Source organism: Leuresthes tenuis, unplaced genomic scaffold, assembly GCF_036924035.1.
Source record: "Leuresthes tenuis unplaced genomic scaffold, fLeuTen1.0.hap1 SCAF_22, whole genome shotgun sequence".
Taxonomy (NCBI): domain Eukaryota; kingdom Metazoa; phylum Chordata; class Actinopteri; order Atheriniformes; family Atherinopsidae; genus Leuresthes; species Leuresthes tenuis.
In genome coordinates this window covers 11,113,571-11,133,790 of record NW_027325376.1, presented here as the reverse complement: position 1 = coordinate 11,133,790, position 20,220 = coordinate 11,113,571, and the positions used below count along the sequence as shown (strand labels likewise).

The window sequence follows — 20,220 nt, the reverse complement described above, 5'->3', positions numbered from 1 at the left end:
CAGTGTGTTTTTGTTTCTCTGTGTGTGGGTGTGGATGTGGTTCTTACCAGGCTGGACCCTCCAGTCCAGTAGAGGAAGAATCCATCTGGGTCAACTTTCAGGGTTACCAGCGTGGGCAGACAAAAGTTGGGCTCCTAGGTGACAAAAGAAGTAGAGATGTTAGAGGGATGAACACACAAAATATCCACCTGACATCGCACAGCTGCAAGGAGAGATACAGACGGATCAGGTTTTAGAATCAGAAAATGCTACGATTTAGCTCTTTAAGAATGTTTCAGGCACAGTGTATCACAATCCAGGCGTTAGTCTTACAGATGTGGTCATCAGTTCTGCTGGGTATGACTGGAAGACACTGCTGTGGTAACAGTTGGGCAATAAAGAAAAAAAGAAAGTTGATATGATCAGAATGATCAAAAGCAATCTTTTGTAAACCATATCATATGAACATTTAACTAAGAGAATGTACGGCAAAACAGACAAAACTTCAGATAATCGTTGCACCAAAATAAAAAAATGCATCTTTTTAAAGCAGCATTCATTTTTTAAACAATAGCTGGATAACCAGCACCTGTAGGCCTTAGCTCCTCACTCATGGGACAATGAATCAACAGAGCAGGACATCTCAGAGCAGATTTTATAGGAATTAAATGTTGACCAGAAATTTGTTTGACTTCAATATCATTAGAAAGCAACATCACCAAAATGAGAACAACATTGTATGAAAATTTGAAGCAGCTTCAAGCTTTAAACATTATAAGCTGTATAAAAATAATGTGATAAGAAACATGCAGCTTATGACACCAGCTGTTTTATGCGTTTTTTTGGCCATTATGCCAGCACAGACGGACATAAAGACAGACAGGGACTTTGTGTGTTTGTGATACATGCTGTTCAAAAGGTGTTTTGAATCTGGAAACCACACACCTCGGCCAGCATGAAGATCTCATTCATGTGCAGCATAATGATGGCACAGGAGCCCGAATCAACATGTCATTAGCATCATTATTATGGAGTCATACACAAGATATAATGACAACACACACACGCACCCTCTGGATCTGTAAATACAGTCCCGCTCCAGTCTAACAGACAAACATGCTGTTCAGACATCCCAGGAAACAATGATGACAAAGTTTGTTATTAAGGTGACTGATGACTCAGTGACACCAGTCGTACCAGCATCATCATCACCATCAGATGGAAACGGAGCAGACCGACACAGAGACCTTCCACAAAGCTTCCAACAAAGTGAAAACAGAAAAAAAAAGCTGAATGCTGAACATGTGAATATTCGAGCACAGTCATGGCATTTATTCCACCATAAGATCAATGATCTGAAAATACTGGAGCAGAAAACGATCAAACTTTATAGGACTAAATAAAAGGACAATTAACCTCATTTATACCCATAATGCTCATGCCATACATGCAGAGATAACTCCGCAGAAGCTTTAAGACAGGTGGACATCACTCCTTTTGATTTTCATTTGGAGAGTAAAAGCCAAACATTTTCACTGATAAGACTATCTAAACATGATTGGATGTCTAACAATAAATGAATGTTCTGAACCAGTGCTCAGACAGTTCATCATATGCACACATATACATATATAGACATATATGTAAAACAAATTCAATCAAGCTCTATCTTCTTATCTCTCACATTATGTTGCATTAGTTTTCATGCCAAGATTCCCAGGTGATGTTTCTCAGAGCCTTATCTTCTACAAAATGCATACAGTTATTGCCTTTTAAGCTGAACGTACCTTGAGTTTAGGCTCCAAGGTTGGCTACAGAGGGGAGGGTTAGCAAGAAGGGTAAGTGTTTGAATTGAAGGAAGGATGGGAGGAGGAGTAGAAAAAGAGAGGAGTTTTGAGAGCGTAATGATCGATGTGGGAAGGAGGAAGGAGAAAACAAGTTGGGGGGGGTGGGAAAGAGAAAAACAATGTCAGAAGAAGAGGAGAGGTCAAAAATCGAATGCAGTGTTTAATATCGCCATTGATTCAGAGTACAGAAACAGGCACCTTCTGCAAGTTGAATGTTAAGAATTCAGAGACAAAACAGTTATTCAAACTGCTAACCGACTGCGACTGAAGGTTTTATTTCTTAATTTTAAATGCTGAAACTTATCTAGTCTCACTTTGCTGCTCACTATTGAGCAAACTTTGAGCGTCCATTGCATAGACAGAACTTTAAACAAACATGGGGTGATTTTAAGGACATCATTAGGCCTTATTCAGCAGCACTAAATGTGGTCTTTTCAAAAGGGTGAATCCTTAGCTTAGAAATTAGGAGGCCACTTCGATACAACAACACGCTTAAGTCTGTAGCACAAACCAGCAGGAATTTCTGCTGTGTCTTCACACAAAACCCAATGACAGTAATTTCAGTGCAACTGCTAAAATGCAGCCGACTCTGCTCTATAAATTACTGAACTTGTGACCTCTGTTTGCTAACAAATACAACTGGAGATCTACAAAGTTCCAACTGCATGCTGTGATTGCCATTTTAAGGCTGCAGATGCTCTGCTCAGCTGGTGATTGGATGCCACAAATGTCAGAGCTGCACAGTTCTTTCACTTACAGTGACGCTTCCTTTTTGTATGCGAGGCTGAATTTAACAGTTCAGAGACTCCAGCATAACCAAACAGGATGATCCCCAGCAGAGAGAAGAACACAAACTGGACAATTACAAGAAACAGGCGAGTTCGCCTGAAAGCTGGACAGATTCTTTTGTGAATGAACTAACCATTTTCTGTTCAACTTCAACTTTCTAACTTCTGTTGAACAATCTGAGCAACATCACATTAGAATTCGACATCTGATTTGTGCTTCTCTACCTCTGTTAAGCTTCGTTAGCACCAGGTATGCTCCAATCCCTCAGCTGGTAACCCGAATCAGCCCTTTTTCTGCTTCATCGTTAATAAAAAGCAGAGCAAGCGAAAAATAAATAAATAAATAAAAATCAACAACAAACTTATTACAACTTAACTGCACTGAACATGCCCAATTTTAAAAAAGTAAGCCAATATGAGAAAAAAAATAATGTAAATCTTAAATTCTTGGCACTCGATGACCCACTAATTTCAGTAGAAATATGTTTATGCATTTGGCAGAGGCTTTTATCCAAAGCGACTTACACTGGTAGGCGGGTGTAGGGTAAGGGGGTCTTGCCTGAGGACCCCTACTGGAGGTAGTACCTTTCATGCAGGGGATTTGAGCCCCGGTCACATGAAAGGTGGCAATCTTACCAGTACACTATCCAGTCCAAATACCTCTCAGAATTTATCAAATCTCATTTTATTGACCAAGAAATTGACAAAGAAAACTGCAGTTGTGTCTCTAATTATCACCACTATTAGATGAAGACACAACAGAAATAGACTAACTTTGTGCTACGAACACGTCTCATTTGTTAGTTTGTAGAATACACAAATAGAGTAAAGCATGGCCATTGTTTGGGATAATAATAAAGCAACTCCAAGATGAAATGCAAAGAATAGAGGGAAAAAAGGTGAGATTACTGTGATTAGGTTCATAGCATTAATTTATCCATTTTCCATCCATCTGTTCATCAGTCCATTTTCTATTCCCACTTTGTTTGATTCAGGGTCGCGGGCTGGGGCTGGAGCCCATCCCAGGCGCCTTTAGAGCAAGAAGCAGAGCAAACCCTGGACAGTTCACCAGTCTGGCACAGGGCCAACACAGAGACAAATGAGACAAACAACCATGCACACTCACTGCACCACTTAACTGTAGGAGGAAGCCGAAGTACGCAGAGAGAACCCCTCACATGTATGGGAAGAACACGCAAACCCAACACAGAAAGACCCCAGTAGGATTCAAACGGGGAATTATTCACTTTATTCTTTATTTTTTTCCACACTAGTCCACATGAGCATACTCAGCTAATTAGCAGGCAGGCACATCTGTTGCTGGTGTGGAAACGAAGCCAGTGAAAGACGTGAGTAACACTTGACATTGCTCCATGCAGCGTGTGTTCACGTTCACTGATGATCCTCATTGTGCTGGTGGTTGCTGGCAGTTACAACAGCTGTTTGAAAACTGGAAGAGACTGCATGGATCTGTCATGACATGTTCGTTTGATTGTTGCCGGAGTCAAGTCAGAGAGCCGTCATCCAAGAAATATTCAGTTACATTTATTACATTGCAGGTCACCAGGAAACCAGGGCAAGAAGAGGTTGTTCTCACAACTTTTTTTTTTTTTTTTTTAAATCACTAAGATCAATGAAGATTACATCAGGGGCCATATGCATGAAACTGTGTGTAGTCTCAGGACAAACACAGTGTGTACCCACAAAGGCTTGGTTCTCTTTTATGAATCTCAATCAGCATGAAACAATACACGTGCGCAAAATCCTGATTTCCACTTCCATTTTTAGCCATAAATGGAAGCAGATAGTCCTCTAATTAGTTTGTTGCGCCACAACAAAATATACATGATAAGGAAAGCAGCAGTATGGAACAAGCACCATTTTATCTGCCGTAGAACTGAGTGAAGTAGACAAACATGAATCTGGTTCATTTTGTCATCTCAGTTCTGTAATAACAAACAAAATTCCGTAAAGATCGCACAAAGGACCTGGCCAAGTCAGAAAAGAAAACAATAAAAAAAACAAAAAAAAAACATCCAGTTTTCCAGGACAGCACTGGGGCTACAGGTGGAGGACAGACAGCAACTTCTGCCTTAAAAGCAACACATTAAGGCACAGCCTGTACAGTACACAGCCTACGTGGAGATGATCAGGAGGGAGACACAGAGGCACAGATAGAGCATGATATTTTGCCTGCTTTCTAAACTCTTTGGAAAACTGAAGCAGAGCATGAGCCACTCATATGCCAGAAAATCTGAATGATCTCCAAATACGCATTTTCTTTTTAAAGCCCCATTAGCAAGATGTTACACAGCTATTACACGTGACCATGATGCATGGCTGCACCCACAATTAAATAGGAGCATGCTACAAAACCAAAGATGCATATAAAGTGTGGTGCATGGTGGTCGTTGACCTCTCTTTCCTGTCCTCCCAACCCCCAAACTGTGGAGGCAGATGGGCTGTCTTCCTGAATCTGGTTCTTGTAGAGGTTTCTTCCTGTTAAAAGTGTAAAAATGCTTTTCTTCCCACTGTCACCTTGTTAATGCTCAGGGTGTGGGACTGAGTAGCTTCAGTTTGTTCCGTTCATTTCATTAGCTGGGAAGATTTTTATGAATTGGTATTAAATGAACTGGACTCATTAGGATTTTAATTAATTTGATTTACTTGGATTATAACTGGATAACAATAAAATGGACTGAATTAGTCAGTTTCTTTAAAGTACCTCCAGATGGCTTTTTAGTGAATTGTTGCTTTATAAATTAAACTGAATTGCATTAAATTAAATGTTAAATGATGTTGCTTTTTTCACATTTTCCCTGCATCACATCAAGCTCCCAATGCTCAAAAAACATTTTTGAACTTTTATAAAAACCACTTTGTGTCCAGGAAAGGTTTTTGTGTGAAGCCATCCTTTGTGCATCTGGCCCCAGGAGAACCACTTTCCCCACAACACTGAAAAACCCATCCAAACCATTAATCATATCCTCTTGCTCCGTATTCCTCAACATATGTGATGCATAAACCTGAACTAAAGAACAAGCTTACTTTTACTACTGTGACGAGCAAGCAGGCATGCTTTTCCTTGACTTGTTCTTAACGTTACTTTATTGTTGCAATCCACTTTTTTCTGTCCATCTAGTTATCTTTTGTCTTGTCCTGTTTGTGCATTTCATGCCAAAAAGTCAAGCATACACTAAATCAGTATCATTCACGAACAGCGGTCCAGATTTCTAAATAATTCAGAAACAGAAAAATCCAAAGAAGTTGGATGCTGCAATAAAAAATAATAATAATTAATAATAATAATAATTAATAAAAAACCTGCCGCTATCCCATGCACCAGTGGGCATTCCTCAGTGTTCACACAAAGAAATAAAACAATTAAAACAGCGGCGATTTGATAAAAAATGAAAAAAAAAAAAGGGGGTAGCAAATCCCAATATCCAAATAATGGAGATGGAAGTACTCACATTCAGTGATTTTCTTCCTTCATCAAAGTCTTCATCAGAGCATGTTGACATATACAAGATAAAGCATGCAATAAAGAAAAAGCTCACAAATGCTGTGCACGTGTCAGCATCAGCTGATTAGTCACAAGCCAATCACCTTGTTGGGTATAGAAACCACCCACAACCCCAAAGGTAATTTATCTAAGATTAAATAGAAAACTTTATAAAGTCTCAATCCAGAAAATATCCAAGACTGAAGTCATCATGAAGTCCATCTGGCATCATAGCGTTAAGTGTATATATCCAAAACATCTCCCGTCAAGCCAGTTTTCTTAAAAGGTCGTCTCCTCTGGCTGATGTCGTAACCCTTTCAGTTCCACTAAACCACAGTGAGGTTGCATGTTGCATGCAAAACCATGGTTTGCTTCAGCATAGTGTTTTGCAACTGCATAGTCCACATTGCCTGTACGGCTTGCCATTTTGTGCTCACATATTCGTCGTTTCAAAAGGTTGTTTGGTTTATCCAACATATGCTAAACCACAGGGATGAGTCAACAAATAGATCACATGGGTAGATTTACGATTCCTAAAGTCCTTAAGTAGATGTTTCTTCCCAGTATGAGAATGACTTTAGTGTTTGTTGTATTGTTACAACAAGCACAGCCTAATTTTGTTAGTCATGAATACAGGGACATTTTTTACGCAACACCATCTTTGAATGAAAGTGCACTTCTAATGGAAATAAAAGGTGGAGGGAGTTCCTTCAGAGATTGCTCTGCTTGAAGTCCTTATTTCCTTATTGTTTCTTTAATTTGTAAAGCGCATTGGTCATATTCAGTAGAAAAGTAAACACGATCCAAAGTTTTTCTCTTCTCAAGATTTGACAGTGGTCCCAAACTTGTTGTATGGCTTTCTGGATAAAATTAGAGGAGTGACCTCTCTCCTTAAAACGATGAGCCATGATGGTCATCTTTGATAATCAGAGTTTGAACTGCTAAATCATGGAATTTATTTTGTACTGTATTCAAAAGGTAAATTAAAAAAAAATGTAGTTCTTTCTGATATATGTGTCTCTTTCCAGAATAACAAGCCCATCATTTTTTGAACGACAAGAGTTGTTTTTAGAATCATGTATAACAGCTTCTTCTCATTTTCCTACAACCAATCAAGCCAACAGAAATGTATTCGGATGACTTTGAGTTGATCTCTTAGATAGATAACAAGCAACAGCAACCAATGCATCATCAGGGGGAACACAACCCTACAAAGTCTTAACATCAAGAGTAACAAGTGTTCTGATTAAGATCGTGATCTTCAAATAATTTAGCTACAATTTAACTTCATCCTTTTGTGTCTCTATGGTAAGGGAGATTTTCCACAAAATCCTTCAAATAGAAATCTACATACTTTGATAGTGGTTCTGTTAACGAGCCACTTCCTAAGACAATTATTCTAAGTTGTGGTTCTGAAGGATGTTTATGAGTTTCATAAAGACTGTAGAGAATAGGAGTAACTGGATGATGATGACGACTCCACCTACAGCCCAAGGCAACCTTCAACAAACTGTCAATTTCAAAGGGTGCGCTTCAAATTTTCTACATGTGGAGTTATATAGATGTTACAATATTCTCTGATGGTAATATTCAGTATCACTGTCCCTAATATTCTCTGAATTCTTCTCCAGCTGTGTCAATGCATTACACTCCTCATTCGTACATCTGAATAAGCAAAAAAAAAAAAAAAAAAAAACTTAAGACAACTTAAATTTGAGGCATTCACTTTGTTCATCGTTGCAAATGAAAGGCCTCGACTCAAAACTGATATTTGAGACGAAATAAGTGAAACTTGAGACCGATTCACTCCTGGCAAATCCCATCTAGCATCAGGTATAGATAGAAAGATAGGAAGTTCAAGCCACCATTCCTGACAACTATATTGTCATCATACAGTTTCTCTGAGATAAAACACTTGCCAGCAGGATGCATCAAATCATCTTCAGAAATTTTAAAAAGCATTGACGACTGAAAAGGTTTGCTAAAGTGTAAAAAATATATAAATAAATAAAAATCACAACTCTTGCACCATAGGAATGCAAAACCGTTTGAGCTTGAAGCACTCAGCTGTTAAGAAGTAACTTGATCTATCCTGCTTTGGGTGGAAGCTTAAATCAGACTGGACTCAATTCATGAAAAATTCAAAAGGTAACATCCTACATTTGTTACCTTTCTGACTCTCTTGACAATCCACTGACTGTGTCTACGCAGTGTTAATACACATTTTTCCATAAATGGAGAATTCCAAAGGGAGCAGGCCCACATACACATCACAGAGAAGTGCTTCTTTGTAGGCCTCATATAGGCAGAAATATGATAACAACATCATCCAATCATCCATTTCATTTCCCACGCACTGAAAGCACACACGTGTGCACGCACCTCTGTGGTTAGCTTTATTTGCATATCATGTCAAAACATGTGTTTTACATAACTCTCAGTTGCTATCTAGTGCTGCCCTTCACCAGGAGATGTACAAAGCCATCCATGTTTTACCCAGTAGTTAGTAAAATTTTTGCTATTTGAATTTTGAAGAGAAATGTCAATCATTCTTTGCTTGAAGCTTCGAAGTTGAGAGCAGCTGCTGCTGCTTGTCCTTATTTCACATCCTCGTAAATTCTTTATAATTTGGTTTTGGTCTGTTGATTAGGTAAAGAGAGATTTATTTGATAACTGCATTTGGCAATTACACCAATTACTCTGTTTCTATATTAATGCAAGTAGTAATCTTTAAAATGTAGCTACCTTTTCTAAAAGTGTTACATGTGACAAAAGTTCATCTCAGTTTCCGACTGAAAACAAGGCCATTTGTCAGGAAATTCAGCAGAAAAACAATAGTGTATGTCCTTCTCACATACACATACACCTTGTCTAGCATAGACATGCACCCCCTAGTTTGTTTCTATTGGAGAGAGGGTGGAGGGTCTATAATTGGAACTCACCCACTCCCTAATTAACTGCCATATGTAGAACCCCTCTGAAGTCTTGTTTAGCTTTGTTCCTCTCTTTTGTTTCATTCTTTAATTTCTGTCTTTCTCTCTGCGTTACAATTCAGTTTCTCTAACACCTTTATTGCTTTCCTCTAACTTAATTGATTAAAGGCCACATCTCCTTCTCCAGACCCCCTCCATATGCCCTGACCCTCTGACAAACATTTTCATTACCTGCGTATACTGTCCAACCCACACAGAGTGGAAAGACCACCCCCCTGAGGCTGAAGTTGTATACGGATCAGCTAATGAGCCCCACTTGAAAAATCACAGCCATCAGGGGCTGCAAGTTAAAGCCAAAAAGTGGCTTTTCTGTTTCCCTTCTTACTGACTGTCCTCACCACAAAATAACTTGCGTGTGTGCGGTTGTATAATATGAGTCAGGAGAAAGCCATTAGTGGGAACCTGATAAAGGTGGCTGCTCCAAGTGCACCTTTGGTCAGCCATACTCTACGTGCGTGTATGTGTCCTCAGAAACAGCCTGTTACAGTTGTGGCAGAAGTAAGGCCAGTGTGCAGTTTGCGTGAGTGTGTTTCAACTGCTGCTTTGGCAACATGTCAAAGTTGATGACAGGTGGTGACCTTTGGACTCAAGCAGCAGGAGAGGAGAGAGGGAAGAGTGGGACTGGAGAGGTGAAAAGTTATACAGAAAGAAACGTATCATTAATGGCACTCGTGTTACTCTTGCTAATATCTTTGTTAGCATGTTCTCACCCAGATAACTTAGAGGTGCTATTCTTGTCCTGTTGGCTCATCAACTATTTGATTTCTTCACGGGGTTCATTTAACTTTCTTCTGATCATGCCATCAGTCTGCCACTGCGAGATGTCCTGCTACTGAACAGTATCTCTGCGTGTTAAGTTATTTCTTTATTCCTACATTTTTCAGATTGTTCTAATCATTGTTAATGCCAAATTCCCCTCTGCAGCCACAGCACAGCTAACAGCACTTTGGACCTTCAGGCTACTGCAGTTCAATTATATGTAGCATTACCCACCACTGCTTTTTAATCAGCAAATACTGCCTCATACCAATATAGGCCACCCAAACTCAAAATGTGTTACACTAATAGTACATTAATTCACGACACAAACCCCCTTGCGAAGGAGACTGCACAGGGTATTTAACCATTACAGTGTGATTCCAAATTATAAGGAGCAGAAACACTTTGTTGAAGTAACGGTTTATCATTTCATGTTGAGTTGAATGACAAGACTATACATCAGTTATTGCTGCTCAGTAGTGTTTTACACTAAAGATTAAAGAAAAGAGCATTAGGTAAACAGTTTACACGTCTTTTCAAAGTAACTAATGTTGCTGTATTTTAGGGGTTGAGTTAGTAAGATAATGTTGACATCAAATTGAGCTATTAGCAAGCTAAGCTGACTTTGGTTTGACTAGTTTAGCAGTGGAACTGTTAATTGTAAGTTTTTGAGTAATGACAGAAGCAGTGAGATCAACATAGTGTATACAAAGACTGCTGTCTGTGTTAGTGACTTTGTATGCCGTTTTAAATCGAGAAAATTTGAACAAGGAAGTTCCCTTAGCTGACATTCCTAGGGCAGGGAGCAGCTAGTCAGCAGCTAATGTCCACGCACACTGTGGAAAGGAACGCAGCTCATTATTTTAGGCCCGAAAGCAAGAAGGCCAGTCCTGGCCAAAGAACCCACTCCAAGTACAATATAAACTCATAGTTTTACTATAAAACTCAAAGCTTTAGCACTCTGGACCTATGTAGAATTTACACATTTTGTTGTGAAACTTGTCACAGAAAATGTGCATCGTGCAGAATTTTATCAGTTGGTTTGGAGTGAACAATAGAAAGCTGCTTAATGTCTTCTGCTGGTGGCCGCATGGGTCTTGTTGTGTATGGGTCTTGTTGCATGTGGGTCTTGTTGCGCGTGTGGGTCTTGTTGCGCGTGTGGGTCTTGTTGCGCGTGTGGGTCTTGTTGTGTGTGGGTCTTGTTGTGTGTGGGTCTTGTTGCGTGTGGCTTCTGATAACTAGGGCAGCGTGGAAAAAAAGAAAAAAAAAAAACAATTTTCCAATTCAAACTGATTTTCATTTGAATAATCCAAAATCAATTTAAAAAAAAATTACATTTTACATAACCTCTTCCTTAGTTTAAATACTTAGATCTTTTTTGAATTCCAGAGTAACTTGATGTGCAGCATGATAGTATCAGATTTCTTATCACTACACACTCAGGAAGAATCTAGTTATCAACGACATTTGCCTTTGTTAAAAAGGAAAAAAAAGGAGCTGAAAACTGGCGCATTTAGAGATCTGAACACTGATCATTTATAGATCCTCTAGGCATGGGAAAAAAAATTAACCAAAATCTGAAGATGTTGTAAGAGAAAGATTTGCATGGGCAGGGAAAAGAGAGAGGATAGAGGGGAAACTCATTTAAAAGTCAAGGAACAAAGAAAACAAAAACACAGAAAGGGGGATGAACAGAAGGAGGAAGAGAGATGACAAAATAATGAATGGGGAAGAAATTATAAGATAAAGAGAAACAGCAAAGCTGGGAATGAAAGGTCAAATCAGTAAGAGTCAAAAACAAGGAGTGGAGAGGGAGCAGTCCAGATGTCAGTCCCACACTTCACATGTGGCTGTGGTTGACCTTCCACCTCTCTCCCTCTATCCATCCAGTGCTCGTTTCTCACCAGTCTGTCAGTGTTTCTCGACATGGCGTCAGACCTTCACACCATCCTGTGCTTCTTCCTCTTTTTCCCCCTCTCATTTCTCTGCCATGATCTCCAAAACATCGACAATTTGTGTCTTGTTGCCTCCACATATACCCAGTATAATGAAATGTTTTATGAATTATGTTTGTCATTAAGTGTTCACCCCCCCTGTCAAATAAAAAATAGAAAAACATAGGACTTCATTGCTGATGATAGATGTCACATTTCAAAACTGCACTTAAATAAGCCTTAAAAAAAAATCTGACCGTCCTTCTACACTAAGTTTTCTTTTCCTCTGTTGCCTCTCAGTTTTAAAAATATACAATATACATACATTATATACGTATATACATTATACAAAGAGACTGGCTAAAGCCAAGCAGTAGGAAATAAGATGATAAAATGGGTTATGAAGGTCCCAACATCCAGGGGGAAAATAGCCAATAGGAAGAAAATTCACAAGGGTTCAAATGATAAGCATTTTGCTAAGATGCTTTGATCAAAAGATGAAGAGAGATGAGTAGTTAGGAGTTTCTTATTAAAAACAAAATTATCAAAACAAATGTTTGTCATAACCAAACAAAGGAAATGAGAAACCTTTTGTATGATTTATTGTGAAATTTATAAAACATCAGATAAGAAACTTGCCATGAGTAATTGGTTTTGGAACCAGAGAAAAACAATGCTCATTTGATTTCCAGAAACATTAAATTAGGCATGAAGTTGGAAATATAGCCCTCAAAATTGTTGCCATTTTGGAAAATAAACAACAAAGCTTTCTTGCCTATAGTTTCATTTCTGTTTTTGACCCTTTTTACACTGGTCTAAAAAGCCTGCCAACACCCACTAACATCTAGCTTTTGAATACAATGGGAAAGCGACTGACTTTGAGTCTCGTGTCAAATGACTCTGCATTAATCACAGGTATTTAAGGGGCTCTGGCTCCAATTGGTATTGATGGAAACACAACACCCCGGTGCAAACACTAATACTGAATGACAGGGATGCCCTCAGGGCTACAAAAGTGAGCACAGCTTACTTTTTCTTCTTTACAGAAACACATGTTTACTGACCGTACTGCCTCACGTGGAGGCTCTGAAACTGACAGCGCCAACAAAAAGAGAAGAGACTGATCGACTTTACCTGTCTGCAATACAGCTGGCAGATAATTCTCAGTCCTGCTGCGTGTGTGGGTTGACTTCCGCTGTCCAGTCAACAATGATAAACTAACCTAATTATCACAGAGTTGTGTTTATCAGAAACTGTGTTCCAACACAGGCTGCTGGATACAGTGCAATGCAAACCCCTCATGAGCAGTGATTTTGTGGTCCAGTTGTGTGTGTGTTGTCACACCCAGACCATTGTGGGTAAACACACCACTATGTGCAATGTAAAAGGGTTTATTCAGCTAGTTCTACCAGTTGTACCCATGTTTAAACCTGCTACTTCCAGTGTACAAATGGTATAAGTCTTCATGTTCAGCTCAGCTTGCCGGTTGCTTGTGCTTGCTAGAAAATTATTGCCCCTTTCATTCTAAACAAAAAAGAAACAGTAACACCTTCCAACATCTGTCCTTTGTCTGCAGTGAGAAAGGGTACAACTGGCATTTATACCAGTGCCAAATGACTCTGAGGTGGCCGCTGGTAGTTATCAACAACAGACCCAACAGGCATGTAAACATACCACCCCGGCTGACAAGCTCATTTGCACTTAAGTCATAGAGGCCAGGAGTCGTTGTTCACCCAGCCAACAAGGTCAACTAGAACTCATTATCTTAATATCCGACAAGGAGGTTATATGGCCTACCTTAAAAGAGATTTACTTACGATTTCAGTCTGGATCTCGGCTCTTTGTTTTTTCTTTTAACCTTGCCAGAGGCATGCAGTCTCAAACTGCTCTTGTTCTATGGTTTTCCGACCTCGAAGCAGGATCAACTGTGTCTGATCTTACAAAAGGGAAGACGGATGACTCTGATATCAGCTGTAAGATGTACATGTCAAGTTTTCCAGCATGCAAAGATTGTTGGAGGTGTGTTTCAGAGGTTTTCATTCTGGTAAGTGTTAAAATTTGAATAATCTTAACACTGTTAGCGCTGAAACACGTCACAGTCAGCATCCACACTGACAAACGCGGCTTCTGATGAAGCCGCAAGTATTTACTGGCACATGGCCAAGCTACACTTTAGCTTTGAGTTCCTGTAAGTCGGTTTTAAAGGTCTGATCCCAGCCAGAGTGGAGGAAACAACTCCAAAATGAAGCATTTTAAAGTTCATCAGGATTTATTCAACAAACACAGATTTAAGGGGAGGACAGAATGTTTAATCTAAAAAAGGATGTCAAATTCCCAAAAACTTGACTTGTGATTTCATGTGACTTTGTTTACAAGCCCTGATTAAAGCAAATCAAGTGATTACATTAAATTGATTAAACAAATCAGGTCTATGAATCTGGGAAAGAAGTGTACTTCTCCCATCTGGTTCTGGCCAAAGCAAACACACAGGAGTGTGTCCACAAATATAAAGTCTCTTTTTGTTTTTCTAAATACCAAAAAGTCTAAATGCAGTTTTGAACAGATACATACGGCATTTAAAAACCATCTGAATGTCCATCTGAAAGAACTCAACAAGCTGAGCAAAAAAGGCAAATGTTCATATAAGTTGTTATGGTAACGTTTGTGTACTTTTACATTTCACATCAAGACACAAACACATTGAGCCGAGCTGCTCTGTAGACAAACGGTCTCCCTCTGCTTTTTTTTAATTGGCTGTTAAGGAGGCATTTTAACTGAATTCTAGCTGGAATTTGTCTAAATTGAATTGTGGCTGAGATGCACAGGGCAGAGCAGGAGCACCGGGAGCAGAGACACAGGACAGAGGGAGGGAGAGGGAAGAAAAATGGTTTGGCTCTGGAGCCTCACAACAAGCTTGAACAGGAAGTCATTCAAGACGAAACGCACACCCAGAACAAAACAGCCCGGCGCACACATATACACGAGCACATGTGTACACGGGCCAAAACACAGAAGAAAGAGTCAATTTGGGATGCATTCCTACTCCTCCTCCCCCGTGCATGAGTCATTTGCTGTGTGTGTTACTTTGTGTCTCTGTAGTAAATTGCCCAAAGGCCATTGAGAAACAGGGGTTTTGTTGTGAGAACAAAAAGTAATTAAGCTGAAATGAAACTATGCAGAAGTAGCACCTGAAGGACTGACATGTATGGATTACAAGAGGTGTGAGTGACTGAAAGAGGCAAACTGTTGAATGGACTGTATCAGAAGATCCTGTGAGCAGAAGATAAAGAAATGAGGCATGTGGAAGGAAAACAGTGATGGAGAGGCGTGGAAAAGAAGGGATGGGGTCAAAAGTGGGGTTTTCATGTAAACAATCTGACCAGCCCTCTGGCACTTAGTGTGTGTGTGTCCCAACTCTTATCTCACAACATTAAGTCCTTAAAGAATAACATCAAGTTTTTGTGACAGCGGCTCATTGGTTAAAACTTCAAACTTTCTCAAAGTCTATCCCAGAGACAACAGATCTTTTGTCAGATTGTGCACATCTGAAAAATTAAACCTAATGAAAGTGGAATAAAACGAAAAAGGAAAACAAAAGCAACTGCTGTTGCTTGTTATTTCTATTGCTTGTTTGGTGTAAATTCATCAAAGAGCCAGACTGGGTCATGCTGAGTTTGAGAACTAAAATCTTTTAGTGCCCCTAGAGCCTCTAAGCCATACTATCAACATGATATAAATTTATTTTCTACATCACAACACCACACAAAGCCATCTGGCCTTGTTTTTCTTGGAGGGAAAAAAATGATGTACAAGCTATTTGAAGAAGAATTTCTGTCTGAACAAAATAAAATCAGAGGGAAAATTTAGCTGTACATCAGGGACAAGTTATTTTTTCACACAGACATATATACATAACAGAGAAAAACACTTTTTGTGTAAACGGGATGAATGATGATGCATCAAAACAAGGAATTTGACTTCCCCCCCAGGCTGCAGGGTTTGCTCAGCCTATAAAATGCTACAAAGTTGTCATTTAAGTTGCTTAATCGTATCAAACACAGCAAACCCTTGCGTTACAAAGCTGAGACCAGAGAATGTGTGGAATTTTACTTTTACTTTGATTTTTTTTTTAAAAAGAAAGAAATAATAACAGATCAATTGTTTCAGCTCTGCCTTGGAGATTAGAGTACTTTCATTGCATAATGCCAGTTTATTCTGGGTTTTTTTTTCATTTAGTTACTGAGAGTTTGTTAAGTTAACTTAATTTTTTCACATAGCATTTAAAATACAGTACAACGGGATTGAGCTTATTCAGAGACTTTATCAGGCTGAATAGGTGCATCATTTTCACAATAAGCACAACTTATGACAGATGTGGTTGATTAAGACGGATCATGTCTGAACAAACTATATGAGAATCTAATGGGTTAGAATTTCCGATCTAAGTGTTGGGTTACAACCATTCTCATAGATTTAGTTGAACTCGTGTGATCATATCATTAGTCGTGCATATTGCTGTGAGGATACAAAGTCGGTCAGTTCAACTCGAGTGTAAAGGCTCAAGTGATGAATATCTGCCTCCTGTTTTCACTGCGATGTTCTTCTGAAACTTCTGACAGGAAGTAATGATTTCTGTTAACGTACTTCTTCAAACGAGACTCCATAGGTCATGTGTGCGTGCAGGCCGATATAACCTAAAATCACATTTAAAAAATATGCCACCTCTCATGGGCGTGAAAGCAACCGTTTGTGAAGTGTAGAAACGGTGCTCATGAATGTGACGGATGCGCTGTAAAAGGAATGTTTGTGATGATCAGGATCGTTTTCTAACCCTAACCAAATTTGATTTCCGAGCCTAACCAGGAGATATTGTTGACTAAAAACAGCCAAAAATTACTTCATTTAACCACTACATGATGTTTGAAATGATTGTAAATGCTGTGTTAATGCCCCCTTTTTTTTAGCCACGGATGAACAGACTTGCAGTCCTTTAAAAAGTGAACATCCTACAGAGATGATGCTTTATGCTGATCAACTGGCTGAAAGTTAAATAAAGATAGGAGGGGCCAAGCACAACATAACAAAGAAGAACAAAACACCAAAAATCATAAACAGCAAAAAAGGACATGAAAATGACAGACAACAGATGCAGTACGCAAACTTCATCATTTGACATTCAGCTTCACTCCACTTGTGTTTTCCGGGGCAGAGCTAAGCTAAAGCAAAATTAGAACCAACAATGAGACACTGCAGAAGGCCCTCGCAAGGATGCAGAACTGAACAAAATTTATCTAGTGAAAGGAAAAACAAGGACACATGGGGGATATTTCAGCAGTAACAGCAAAGAGGTAACACTATTGGTGCCAAAAATAGGGGCACAGTCCCCCATGAGGAACTTTTTTGGCTTTTAATCTGAAGGCAAGTTACGAGGTGCCATCAACGATAAGCTGTGTTTTAGTATCATCAAAGCTGGAAGACAACACAAAGGTCTATACTTCACCAACAGCAGACCTATTGTTATTGACGTTCTACTATTTATGTTCAACAAATTTAAGTTACCCACTTTAAGGGGTATAAATTAAGGAAGAGACTACTTCTTTAGATGCAAGAAACCTTTTTGTTTTGTTTTTATTCCGTCATTGATCGGAAGTCTTTATGTTACCTTAAACACTCGAGGGCAAAAAATCTTTTGTTGAAGATTGTGTGACAGAATCATGATCTCAGTGCACGTGGACAAAAAAAAATAAAATTTTGCAAAGATAAGGCATCCTCATGGCTGTCCTCTGTTTACGAAACAACTTACACTTTAAAGATATGCCTGTCAGGAAGATACCAGAAAAGAATTTCATGAAACCTAATGGATATGTGGAGTCCAGCAAAGGAAGAAACCACAGAATTTTGATGCTGATCCACAAGTTTTCTTGAAACTGTGGGCCACAACATTGGCCTTGGTAGACTGTTCTCCAAGTTTATTTATTTGATGACGCAGCAAGTATGATTCCCTTGATAAGGAGGTCATCTATGAAATTACTCTTGTCAGACTGCCCACTCCTACTGGGAATGTGTATCATCTAAAAAAATATATTCTGAATAAATGCTGGAATTACGGTTTTTGACTGAGGAATTCTTCTGTTTTTTTGCGCAGTTTCACAGTTCATACTCTTTAAAACTGCTGAACTATGAGCTAGCACCTTTCGACATTTTCTCCAGCGCAAATGTGTTTCCGTCCCCTCTCCTGACATTTTTCGTTTGTCGACTCTTAAGGGACACGGCAAAGGGTGGGAAAGAGGGGCTGCAAGATAGATGGAGAGAGAGCATGAACATGTTTTCAAGTGTTCACACACTTAATCAGCAGCATAACTATTTCCTGGGAATTCCCTTTGAGAGAGAAACAGAGAGAGTTAGTGTGCGAGGGAGAGTAAAGAAGGTGAAATCAAAAGAACCAGGCATTCACTGTTTGCGTGACAACACATTCTTTGGATGACAATCAGAGGCGCAGATATTAGATGTAATTATTGTTAATGTGTTGTTCTCGGTTCCTTATAGGTTGTTCTACTTTTAAAAAAAAAAAAGTGTCAACACCACACCTGGCCTCATATCTGCAAATTACGCTTCTGATAACAGCTTGGCTGGAGCCACCTACCTCCCCCGGACAAGAAGATCTACACCACACACACATTCACACACACACAAGCGCCCATTCACACGACCAAACACTTTGCATGCAGTCGTTTTACGAATCCAGGACTGACTGAACTGCAGTATGCGCCCTTCAGCCGGCCACTCAGTTAATCATTGATGTGCACTGAGACACACGTGCACACACCTTCTCTCTGCAAACCCCAACTCCCTATCACACTCACTAAGGTCAGTGACACTGACAGGCGCGTATGTGGCCTGCCAGACACGCTGCTTAGGTGGAATAGAGAAGCAAAACCACGAGCGGGATTTTTTTTTAGCATTTTATGCAGTCTGAGCGTCATTTGTACCTTTTGCATTGTGCACCTCAAAATCTCACATCCCTGAGACACAGACACCTCCTGAGACAGGTGCTCTCTGCTCTAAGCCACTGAGAGAGAAGAGAGGGGGGGTAAATAAAGACTGAGGAAATAAGAGAAAAAGAGTGAAAGGGGGCGTTTGAATTGAACCGGTGCCCGAGAAAAACCGGCTTGACAAGAATTTAGCACAACACACACATTTAACACCAGCCGCTGCTTGTGACGGTTTTTTCCCACTAGAGTATCTGATTAACCCGCACTCACAGAACAGTGGGCTTCTGTGTTCGGTGCAGGACTACGAGGTCATGCACACCTGCACGCAAAACATTATGTCTGTGTTCCACTATCACACACCTCACAACAGCGGGCCTACTGTCACAAGCAAGCTCTCACATCAGAAAGCGCCCTTTGATCGAGAAACATTTCTTGACTGGTGCCGTTTGGACTGAAAGCGACTTTCCAATAGGTAATTCTCACCTCTTCCCATTTGATGAACTTGCCCCCCTTCTTTAGAACTTCGTGTACGGACACGGGTTTCAGTTGCAGCGCATGGACTCCCGGCTTGGCCCCAGCCATGACGAGGGACTCCCTGCCCGTGTGCCAACGCCTAAACCCCGGCTACGACGAGCTGGACTCCTCGGAAGGAACAGCTCACTCTTCCTTCCTCCTCTCTCTCCTCAAGGCGTCTTTTTCTGATCCCCCGGAAGAGTTGATTGAGAGGCCGAGTTGAAGGGGCGCAACTCACACACTTTCCTCAAAAGTTGGCGAAGAGTTTGAGGAACATGAGGAGTGAAATCCAGACAGAAAAAAGACAGGACCTGGCTTTTTCAGCGCGCACCGCCGCTTGTCTTGTCTTGTCCGCGTCCACGCGGCGCGGTTGCGCGCCTGCAATTCCTCTTTTAACAATCTTTTTATTACAAGCTTTGCAATATATTTGTTTATATATTCAGCGTCCTTTCATCGCGCACTTGAGCCCGCAAAGAGATCCCTTCCTTCCTTCCTTGCTTCCATCTGGTCGCCCCCTCTGCTCTCCTCTCGCTCCTCTACCAACTTTCTCTGCTTCCTCACTCTCTTGTCGCCTCTGAGGCGTTTCTTCTTTTCTCCTCCTCCTCTCCTCCCAGCATGTTTTCAGTACGGAAAAATAGGTTTTGTGAGGGGAGTGTAAAGGGAGAAGGACGGCGTCAGATAGCGCTGAGTGAAAGAGAAATTAGAGAGAAGCGAAAGGAGAGTCAGACTTTGTGCGACCTGGGTGTGTTTAACTCAGTTCCTCTGCCTGCCTGCGTCCCTGTCCTCGTAAGTGTACAGAATGCATACAATACAATTACCGTCAGCTGTGGATATATTCATATATACTTCTGTTATATTTCTTCCCCAGTAGCCCATTCTTGGTGGCAGAAATTTTCTTTATCTCTTTCCA

General features: G+C 40.1%; 1 protein-coding gene across 1 annotated transcript in view; it reads right to left on the bottom strand.

Moving 5' to 3' along the window:
* plcb3 (phospholipase C, beta 3 (phosphatidylinositol-specific)) overlaps positions 1–20,011 on the bottom strand; it is a 58,153-nt gene extending 38,142 nt beyond the window's left edge. Inside the window, exons 1-2 of the mRNA XM_072376833.1 lie at positions 19,281–20,011; positions 48–134 (exon numbers count right to left, since the gene is read on the bottom strand). Of these exons, the coding sequence (XP_072232934.1) occupies positions 48–134; positions 19,281–19,379 (186 nt within the window). The 5' untranslated portion in view covers positions 19,380–20,011. The remainder of the gene's footprint in view (positions 1–47; positions 135–19,280) is intronic.
* Between the last annotated feature and the right edge of the window lie 209 nt (positions 20,012–20,220).